This window comes from Catharus ustulatus, chromosome 4 (assembly GCF_009819885.2).
Source record: "Catharus ustulatus isolate bCatUst1 chromosome 4, bCatUst1.pri.v2, whole genome shotgun sequence".
Classification (NCBI taxonomy): Eukaryota; Metazoa; Chordata; class Aves; order Passeriformes; family Turdidae; genus Catharus; species Catharus ustulatus.
In genome coordinates this window covers 38,262,597-38,274,224 of record NC_046224.1, presented here as the reverse complement: position 1 = coordinate 38,274,224, position 11,628 = coordinate 38,262,597, and the positions used below count along the sequence as shown (strand labels likewise).

Below are 11,628 nucleotides of genomic sequence, written 5' to 3'. Positions count from 1 at the left end.
TCACCACCGGACCTCCGGAGGGAAACTGCACCTTCTACAGGAGCACTGCTCCAACTGAATCACATCTGTCACTGCAGGAGGATGCAGCCACCATTTAATGGGACTGCTACCAACACCCTGCCTGAACAGGGTGTCAGGTTGTACTCTGACTTTGTCAGGGTTTGGAGTTTGTTTCTTTGTAGTACTGTAGTTCTATTTTAATTTCCCTAGAAAAGAACTGTTATTCCTAATTCCCATATTTTTGCCTGAAAGCCCCTTGATTTCAAAATTATAATAATTTGGAGGGAGGGGGTTTACATTCTTCATTTCAAAGAGAAGTTCCTGCCTTTCTCAGCAGACACCTGTCCTCCAAACTAAAACAGCAACTTTTTGTTCTTTGTCCGTATATAAGCCGCACTTGATTTTAAGCTGCACTTTGGGTTCGGACCAAAATTTTAGTCAAAATGGTGCGGCTTATAATCGTGAAATTACTGTAATTCCTACACTTTCACCCTTTTGGGTGCAACAAAACTCGAACACTTGAACAGTGATCTTGGTAGGCAGTTTGTTGGGATATCAGAACAGAATTTAAGAGATTTATCACTAAAGTGAATTACAGATAGCTAATTACAAATTATTCTTCTCAAGTATCCAGACTCCCAGCAATGGAACAAACTGCAACATGAAAACTGTTTCAGAAGTAGGCAACCACATAACTTTCAGATTACTAGGTAGCTGGATCCAAGTGTTGCTTCCCTGGGAGTCAGAAGGAGAAAGCATCTCTGAGGAAAAGAAACCAAAACTCTGGTGTTCTCAAGCTAAATGGTAAAGATGCATATGGCAGAGCTGCCATGAAATCTGTGCTGGAGACATTCTTTTTCCAGCAAGGCTCATACACCCATCCCTGTTTTTCACACATCTGTGGGAAGCTGGAAGAATTAAAAAGCACAGCCTAGCTGGAGCTCTTTCCTCTCCTGTGTTTCCTTATCAAAAAAGAAGACAATGAAGGGATCTGAACTGTGGTTAACACCAGCTCCAAAAAGGTGTACTCCCTACAGGAGTTACTGGATTGAGACACCTGGGTCGTTGTGCAAGTGGCCAAACCCAAGATACTCTTGATATATTGAGTAATTTGCTTGTTAGCAATTATTCTCGTTATTTGCAAAAAAACCCTGTGAAATAAATCACTTTGTGTTAGCTTTTATAATTTCATTAATGTCTCATCAGAAATTATCTGATCTTCTTTGTCCAATCTTGTAGGAAAAAAAAAAGAAAAAAGAAAACAAGACACCTTAAAAAGCACCTTTTATTTTTGGAGTTGTTCAGTACAGACTTTTATTCTACTTAAAAATTAAAAAAAAAAAAACAACCGCAAATCACTAAGGCTTTGGCAGGAGAAATCTTAATCTTAAAAATGTAACTGTGGGCTAGTTTTGATTCTTACGTACTCCATAATCACTCGACCTTAAGAGACTATTTTATTCCTTATAGGCTTTATTTAAATATCCGTTTTTCCCAGGGAATACTACTGTGCCAGATACTCGAACAGAGTAATCTTCAAGATAATTTTCATTGTGAAATTCATTAGTTTCTGAGAACTCTTTAAAGAAAACAATTACATACAACTAAAATACTGCTGATTAATTCTTCTTGATTGTGCAAATGTATTAACTTTTATTATGCATGCACAAGAGTTGTCTGACTCAGTTCAGGAGAACTTAAACTGTACAATGTCTGTGGATTTAGCATTTAGATTTATATTATATTTGCAAAAGTAATATAAAACAAACTGAAAAGAAGAAGTCAAATTCATTGAGTTTATTTTACTAATTCAAATGCCACTAAAAGCTTAAGAGATTTTTCTCACATACAATACAATTTAATATCAAATCTTAATAAAGGTAAAAATTAAGAATTTTATCAGAAAATGCATTATTGCTCATTTATCTCCAAAATACATGTATCATTTCATAAAGCATCACAGTAATTTCAGTTTGAATTTGGAAGCTGTTCTGTTACAGAATCTTAAAATGCAATATGATGCAGGAAGCTACTAACAAAAACAGAAGAAAGTTTTTTATTTCTGTTGAAAAAAGTATTTATTGGTTCCTTCATGTCATCGAAACATTACCAACACATTCACACAGAAGAAATTGTTGGCACGAAGTCTCCACTTAAATACTGAAAGTATTGATTTCCAAACATAAGGGAATTTAAGGTGGACAGGATTACAGTGAAACCTTTAATTGCTCTTTCTCCTCCTTCTTGTCTGCTGTCTCAAGCACTTCTGCTTTACTACCTGTAGTTTTTTAGGCTTATTCTTTCCCTAGGTGCAGCATTTCAGAAAGACATAATGCTAACACTTTCTGCAAGCATTCAGATTCAATACAGACTCCTTCAGAACAACAGAAATTGTTATGTCTACATTGTGTTTTGCAATCTTCTCACATACTACACAAGGCAACAAAGACACCTAGAATATACTGCAAAATTAGTACAAGCAAAGAGAAAAGGGAAAAGTACACACTTTGTGTTCTTTGGCTGGCTAAAGGAATTGGCTAACTTTCACAAAACTAAAGTGACACAGAAGTGGAATACACAAAACTGAAAATAAGCAAAAACCTACTCATTTTGCTACTAGCAGAATTTTCAAAGTTCATCCAAACAATTTTGGTTATTTACTTACAGGAAGGAAAGAGTCCATTCTAACCCAACAGAGATGTTACACTGCTTTACTCTAAAATGAGTCACCTCAGATCTCTTGAGAGGACAACATTCCTCACCAGTCAGGCATGTCTGACTGGCACAAAAGCAGATCAATATGCAGGGCAAATACTTCAGTAGGATGTGTATCAGTGAAGTTGTACCAGATGATGTAGGATATCAATGTTTATATCAGGACCAACTAGTTCCTAACATCCATACCATTAGGATGCTATTCTTTGTACAACCACTCTTCATAGGAGCTTTAGAATGACTTCCCAACTATGAGATGAAAACAATTGTCACAAAACTCACTGCAATTTTCTTCTATTGAAATCTTAGTATATTCACAACTATTGATTCAGATAAGCAAAAGCAAAGGTCTAAGTTCATGCAGAACATTAACTAATGACACAACTGAAAACAATTTCTGCCATACCAAAGACTTTAAAACCTCTTACTGTTTTCTTTGTGGAAAATATTGAGTAAGATGCAAACTGTAACTTTTTAAGTTGAACTATGTGTTATCATTGATAAATTTAAGAGTTAATATCAACTGAGATGAAGACTGTCATTTTCAGTGTGGCTACTTATTAGATAAACAAAGTTTATAAGCCTGCCTTCATGCTTCTTACACATATCTTGACAAACAAAACCGTTTTTCACAGAAAGGCGTGGATCATGCAGATACACAGAAGACTTGGACTGCTCATTAACTAGAAAGGGAATTTCAATGATTCTAAGAGCCAAAACTAAAAAACAACTGAAAACACCCTTATCCAATCTCTGTATGTACCTTCCATCCAAAAACCCCAAGATTGAAACCCCTGCCATGGAGATGATCCCCTCACAACCAGAGACAGTATTACAGTAACACCACAGTGAACTTGCACAGGGCAATCTAGATTTCTGTTGGAAATTTTTAACACCATTGTTTCATACACTTGTCCACCAAGTCTAAGAAAAAAGAAGGAATGGTGAAGGATATCTGCAACCATCATTGCAGAGCACTGAACAGAAACTCTTGCAATAAAAAGGTGATGTTCAACAAGAAATCTCTCATCCACTGAAAATACGTAACAGCACAAATGAAGATTCAACACAAGTTTCAGTTTACTGGGGAAGACACTTAGAGAATAAGTAATCCCAACACTATAGAGAAGACTTCTCCTAGGGATGGCGTATCTTTACTACCTTTGTAAAGCATGATGCTGTTATCCAGACATTTATTTTATTTTAGGGACCTATGAAATAGATACTCCATCAACTGCATTCAGTAAAACCTAACACAACATGGAGATGACAAAAATTCAAGCCTCCAAATGGAAAACTCATGTCTTCAGTTTAGTTGATACATTTATTTTCATATCCTACACCAAGCACCAAATAATGTGAAGTACAACAAAAACGCATGTGGTTTGTTCCTTCCCCTCCCCCCTTCTTGTTTTCTACCACAGCCTTGGGAAAGAACAATGCATCTAGAAGACAGAAAACACTTTTTAAAAATTTAAAAGACTAAAAAAGCAAAAAACTCATGAGCACATCCTGCCATGAGATACAGACTTGTTACAAGCTGAAAAAAAATAAGCTTTATTACCTTCACTGCTCTTAAAGTGTAACTCAACAATAAGAAAAGCCCTTTACAAAGGTAAAAAGTAATTTAGATATCAAAACCATTTCAAAATGCAGTCTGGGTCATCTTCTTGTTCTCAGACCTTAAAGAATCGTACCTATGTAAAATTTTCACTGTCTAACAAATTTAGAATGACAAGGCTCCTTCTACACCACTGTCCATTATCAGTTCATCTAATAAAAGCACTGTGAACTGCTAAATGGAAACTGCACTGCTGAATGACACAATGCTTTCAAATTTGCAAATACAGTACCTAGATAGGAAAAAGAGTAAACACATGATTAACAGATATTGCAGTAATCTTCATAGTAAACATTGAAAAATCAATGATGAATGGGGGAGCTGGACGAGATGACCACTAAAGATCCCTTCCAACCTCAACTGTTCTGTGGTTTGTGGCAAAAAAATCAAAGTACTTCTCTGTAACTTAAGGTACAAATTCATATCTTTGTTCCAACCAAAAAGGAACCAAAACATTCAGAAATGAAAATACATCAAGATAAGAGGATAATTCTTTCCACTATTGCTTTGAATATATGGACCTCTTCCAATAAATTTTAATACCTGCTTAGTTGAAGATGACAAGCAGGCAGCAGTTTCAAGAATCTACAAAAACAGCAGAACAGCAATTACTATAGTAAAAGTAAAAAGTGAAAGTGTCCTTTGGCACTCTCTCTATTACAGGAAATTCCTTATGTATTTGGTTCCTTAGTCACATCCTCACAAAACTTTTATTAAAGAAAATCCTGAATTAATACTTCTATAATTTTTGCTGAAAAATCAAGGTCTTGAAATTTAAGCTCATGACATTTGAATTCTGTTTTTCTGAGCAACCAACTTTTGAAACCACTGAAACACCTGTTGTGCAGGAAGTAAAGATATTATCTGAACATGTAATGAAGAACACCCATAACAAAGGTGTCTACATTTTAGCAAACACACTCTTTGAATAGTATGGATTATGAGCATCAACTTCAATTTGCAAGCCTCAGATTACTGCATAAATCCCATAAACTTCCCAGAAGTGATAAAATTTGTCATAATCATTTCACAGGGCCTTCCTGAATAAGCATTATCACAACACACAGGAGAGGAATCACAAATTTACCAAGAGGACAAAGTTCTTAGTTCTAATCTATTCAGCTGTTCATTTGAAAATGTAGACAAAAACCTACTCATCTTACTCATGCCTGGTTCCCATCAACATTTTAGAGCTAACCTGTTGGTTAGCTCTAAAATGCACAGAGACCTGAGCTCACTTCTCTTTCCATACAACTCACTGTACACCACTGCAGGAAACAAGCTGCTGAATCCAGTTATTCCAAGCACACTGCTGATTAGAAAACTGACTCAAGGCTGATGACATCTTCTCATTGCATTTCCATTCACAGTGCTCTGTCATTTTCATGTGAAGAAAGGATTTCTTTGTCAGCACTCCCTGCTACATAACTCATGAGCAGGGTGGAGAAGAAAAATTATTCTACTACTGCTCCATACATCACCTTTAGCAGATAGATATCAAAGGATTTGGAATGAGAATTATGTTTTCTGTATGCATCAACAACAGATTAGTGAAATGACGATCTGGCACTTCATTTTGTTTGATTTTCTCTATAAACACTTTTCAGAAATACCACACAAAAATGGAACAGAACATTTTGGGGGGAAAAAGAAAAAAAACTAAACAATTTAAGTATTCCAGGTGATATTTTTTAAGACACAAAAATAAGCTCAGAAGAATTAGCAACGCTGTGGTGTTATGACGGATCCAGTACCTAACAGGTTTTTGCCTCTCTTTAGAAAATGGGAGAAACCTGATGCGGCTTTTTTAAACTGTATGAATCAGACCGCGTACTTTCCGCAATTTCTGCATCTCTCAAACACACGACATTGACAGCTAAGAAATTTACAGGAGGTCTGTTTGTTTTGTTTTGTTTTAGGCCGCGAGGCACCTCAGACATGATTCCAGTCACCCAGAAAACCACGAACTTATTTCCATCTCTCCGCGTGCACCTTTTTGTTGCCGGCCTCACCTGTGTCTCAAGCTCTCGGAACTGCGAGCTGAGCTGCAAGGACACAGGCCGAGCTTCCCCAGCCCCGGCCAGCCAGCGCTCCGCGGCGGCTGCTGCTCGCCCCCGCCGCCGGGAATCGCGAGGGTCGGGCTCTCCCCCGCTTCTCTGCCCCCCGCACACCTCGGGCAGCGGGGGCGGCCACCGTCTGCCCGCCGGGGAGCCCGGCCGTGACTCACTTGGTGACTCCCTCCTACGCCAGGCACACCGAGCCCCCTCCCCGCCTGCGCCGCCGGGCACCGGGCGAAGGAGCCGGGGGCCAGGGGCCAGCTCAGCGGCTGTGGCCGCCGGACAGCCCCACACGAGTGCCCAGCTACCCCCTCCGCCTCCAAATCACTACGAGGAGGCGGCTTCAGTTCCCCCTTCTGCGGGCAGAATGGACCCGGTCCCCCCGCCCAGCGCCCGGCCCGGGGGTCGCTCTCCGGGACGGGGACCCGCAGTCGCCCCCGCACCGCCTCAGCCTGCCCGGTGCACCGCGCCCCACTAACCTGGAGAGATGCTTCAGGATCTGCTTCTTGATAATCCCCGCCATGGTGTCTGCCTGCCCGCGCCCCTCACGACGACCAGCCGGGACCAGGAACGCGCCTCATCCCTGCGCCCGCCCCTGCCCGCGGTGGGGAGAGCGCCGGGAGCGGAGCCGCTATCCCCACTCGCGCTCACTCGACGCCCGGCGCCATCTTGGCCGCAGCATCGCCTGGTGACGGGGCGAGACGGGGCGGGACGGGCCCGGGGCCCCCGCCCCGCGCGGAGAGCGGCGGCCCCGGGCGGGCAGAGCGGGGCTGGGGACAGAGCAGGGACCGCCGCACGGGCCGGGGACAGGGACAGGGACAGCGGCAGGCACACGGACACACGTAGGGCCACGGGCAAGGGTAGTGGCGCCTCCGCCCTTGGCTTGCTCGCAGAGCCGCTGTCCGCCTGCTCAGCATCTCCGTCCCCATTCAGCGCTCAAAGCCTCTGCCCACCTCAGCCCCACCCGCTCGCCTTTTCGCCGCTCTCTTCCGCCAGCTGTTTCTTTCATCCCTCTTCAGCCTTCCCCTCTCCGAAACTCTGGAAGCATGTCTCTGCATCGCCGCCTGTGGCTCCATCCTCCTTCCCGCCTGTGGAGTGTGTCCCAACACCATCACACATTTGCCTGGGCCTCACTCGACCAAGCCAAAAGACAGGACAGCTGCAGCTTCTACAGCAGCACAGAAAAGGAACAAGGCTAGGCAAGATGAAAAGCTCACTGACAGAAACTTACAGTGCCATGGCAAGAAATTCACATGTATACACAAACACACATACACATGTATCCCACACCCAAAATGCTCAAACCCAGACACTTGTAAAATCAGGCTATCCCTCAGATGCTTACATTTTGCTGGGTATCTGTGGAAAGTGTACAGCCTATGAGTTATTTTATTTTCAAAAGAACAGCCTCTCATGCTGTAGCAAAATCTCCAGGTCAGTTAAGAAATTTATGTCTTGCATTAGTTTTATTCAACCAGTAACCCTTTTCCTCTGGCAGTCCCTCATTCATAAAAGACACCTTGAAAAATTTCAGTGGTGGGTAACCAAGTACCCTAAAAATATTAACTGGGGAAAAAAAATTATCAATCAGAAAACTAAAGTTTTTTAGAAGTGACTTCAATATGCAGGATGGGCCTCTGTAATAGAGCCTTGAGCTGCAGAGAAAATATATCAGATCTATTTTCTCTGCTTCTCATATACATAACATTAATAATTTACAAGCAATGAACCAAAACCCTAAGGACCTTTAAGTCAGAAATATGAAGCAGTAATAGAAAAAAATAGGTCAGGAGATGAACATTTCCAATTGATTTTTCCAGACATTTAAAAATCAGTCCGTTGTGTAATACTGACCTCGTTACATTCTTAGGGAGATTTATAAAGTAGGAATTAGCTGTGTATGAAGCTAACACTTTTATGCTGGTTTTACATTCTTTTCTCAACTAGCAAAAAGTCTAACAGTATCATGGAGAAACAATACTTGTCATCATGATGGGTCAGCTTCTCATCAAGAGAGAAAATATGAGGGGCAATGAAAGCAAGACCCATGCCATGTGTTCTCTTTCAAGTGTCCTGCAAGTATAGCTCTGGAAGAAAACGGGAAGTCCTGAGGCTCTTCACTGATGTCAGAACTGGAAACCAGAAATATTTCTGTCCAGCAGGATTGATCTGAACTGTGACCCCAAGTTGTATCCCCATGTCCTGGAGCATACTGTGTGGAGGAATGGATGAAAATGCACAGATCAACACACACACCACACCCTCCTCACCCAGAAGGGAATTAGAAGGGCACCGACTTTCCATGCTGATTTTAGACCTTCGCAGTCACCATGGACCTGCATGGTGATCCCTGGACTTGAGGATTGTTTTATGTGCTTGATGTTCCACCTGCTTCATTGTCACATTTGCTCTGGGCTTCACTCCCACACCTGCCTGCCTTGCTCCCTGGCTGGGGGTGGTGGGACAGGCCCTGGACTGCTGGCCACAGTATCCCTCCTAGTGCCTGGATTCTCCGCCTCTTAGTATACTAAGTGAGTATAGTCCATTGATGTGAAGTCCAAGATAACAACCCCCTGTGTCAAAGGGTGCAGTAACTTCTTCCTCGAGGATATCTTTCTTTGGATGCTCTAAATAACCTGAAAATTCTGTACTTGGCACCATTCAGTCATTCTGAGGCTGCTCGTTCCCACAGACTGGAGCCAAAAAGCACCTGTGCATTGTAGAGGGTGTGCAGAGTGAGTTTGACTCTCTCAGTATCTTGTGTTCATGGGGATTTCTTATCTGTAAAAACTGGAATTGAGAGGGAAAAAACCAAAACCAACAGGAGCTCAAGCAACTTTAGAAATAGGAAGGTCACAGAATTAAAAAATAAAATTGTTTTTCCCATTGAATAAAGTAGTAGGAGATGTAGTAAGAGAACAAACTAAATTTGAGCTAAGTTCCAGTGAGTGCTTCGTATCATACTTGCAGAATGAGAACTCTGGCATGCCTTCTTATGGATAATGCAAAAGATAATGGTCTGTCTTCAAATGCAGATGTGCAAGGCTTTTGTAGTCTGACAGACCACACAAAATATCAATTCTCACTATTGTACGGAGCAATGTACAAGGTTTGCTACCACAGGGATTTTTGAAAGTCCTATTTAAGTGTCCTTGCTGTGTGGCTGACTTTGTGTCAAGTACTCTAACAACAGAAAGTATTATCAGAAGTGCCATTGGAATATATGGGTGAATGTGTAAACAATCTCAATAAATATGTATGAATTGCCCTCAAGTAGCACTGACAGTAAATATACCAACTTCAGTTTGAAGAGATTTGAAATATTTATGTATATCAACCATTTCACATAAATCTAAGTGGACTCTTAAAATCCTGGCACTTGTCCTGCATCCTAAAAAAAAAAAAAAAAAAAAAAAGCAAAAGTAACTCCAAATCCAAAACAAGTCATTGGATGGTAATAGATGAAGCTTCATGGAGCTGGAGCTAGTATTTAGAAGGGAAAAAGTAATTTACTAAATTCTGACTTTCACTTTTATTTTCACAAGACAAAAGTTAGCAATAGATATTAGGATGTTCTGAATCTAAACAATTATTCTAGGAACTTCATATTAGTGAAAGGATAAAGTAGAAGTTATGCAATTTTAAGAGTAATATTTTATGTTTATCTTTAACACTGAATACCTAAATAATTTGTCACTATTCTAGATTTTGTGTAATTTGGATTTAATTACAAACCCAAAATTTACTATGAGTACACCTGCCAGTAGGCAGAGAAGGAAAACAACCTACAATGTTCTTTAAAAAGCACTCAGGAGCTCCTGAACTTGACAAACAGGCTTTTGATAATTCCTGTGACCTCTTTTGAAGAATCAAATAATATATCTGCTAGAGTCAGGATTAAGGAAGCTGTCCTTAAGACACACTTCCTTTACAAGTACATAAAGAGGATTTGTCTAAAAGCAGATTGCCATGTGTACCAACGAATGTCCTGGTTCATGGAATGACATTTTATATTTGTTAGGGTGAAGAATCATCATACAGAGTAGCAGTAATTTTTAAGTTAAGGAAAGTCAATTACACACAAATACAAAACTGTAATGTTCTTTCTGTTTTACTGGAATACAAAAAAGGAACTAGTGATGGTAAGTAAAACATATAAATAGAGCAAAATTCATCATCAAGACAAGTGCAAGGTGCTGCACCTGAGATAACATACCCACAGAGCCCAGTGCAGGCTCAGACCTGTGTGGCAGGAAAACAGCCTTGTGGAAAAAGGCCTGGGGGTCTGGATGGATATCAGGCTGAACTGGACTTAGCAGTGCACCACTGCAGCAAGGAGTGCAAAGCAGATCCTGGGTTGCATCCACATGGGCATTGCTAGCAGGGACAGAAACTTGATCATCCCACCTTGCTTTGTGCATTTCAGGCCACACCTGGACTAATATGTCCAGTTCTGCTCCCAGCAATAAAAAAAAAAAAAAAAATTGTGGACAACTAGAGAGCATCCAAATTAAGGCCATAAAGATGATCAAAGACTCAAGAACACATCCTGAAGAAAGACTGAAGGACGTTGTTTTTTCTGCCTGGAGAAAATCAGAGGGACCTTATCACAGGTACTTACTATTGTACTTAGAGAGTGGCTATAATGATGAAGGCTCTCTCTTCACAAGAAGACAAAGGGCAACAAGTGTTAAGTTGCTCCAGGAGAGCTTTCATCTTGATATAGGGAAATTTTGCACAGTGAGAACAACCAATCACTGCGAAAACCTCTCCTCAGTGAGTTCCCATTCCAGGTTTTCAAGATGGTGTTGGACAGCCTGTTAGATTATCTCATCATGGTTCCCTTTACTACGAAAGGTTGGACCAGATGATATTTCAGTGTCCTTCCACCTGGTGCTGTACTTTGGCTCTGTGATTCTATAAAGGTGTGTGCTATAGTACACAGACTTCAGTAAAGCAAAAGCTGGCCAGGAACAGAGAATTCCAATAGCACTGTTTTCTATACTATTTATAATAAAGGTGTTAATTATCCATGCTTTGAAAAACTTTCTACATTAAGGAAGGCTGTAGCCAGTTGGGGGTTGGTCTCTTCTCCCATACAGCCAGGGACAGGATAAGAGGACTTAGTCTTAAACTGCACCAGTGGAGGTTTAGGTTGCATATCAGTAAGAACTTTGTTGTTTTTTCACAGGAAGGGTGATTAGACATTGGAATGGACACCAGAGAGGTGGTGGA

The 11,628-nt window shown here is 41.0% G+C and overlaps 1 protein-coding gene across 2 annotated transcripts in view; it reads right to left on the bottom strand.

The window, feature by feature from the left end:
• UHRF1BP1L (UHRF1 binding protein 1 like) overlaps positions 1 to 7,085 on the bottom strand; it is a 53,374-nt gene extending 46,289 nt beyond the window's left edge. For both annotated transcript variants that reach the window (XM_033057570.1, XM_033057569.1), the window contains exon 1: positions 6,873 to 7,085. Coding sequence is in view for 1 of the 2 variants with exons in the window: in XM_033057569.1 (XP_032913460.1) it covers positions 6,873 to 6,916 (44 nt within the window). In the remaining variant the exon portion in view is untranslated. The remainder of the gene's footprint in view (positions 1 to 6,872) is intronic.
• Positions 7,086 to 11,628: the final 4,543 nt, after the last annotated feature.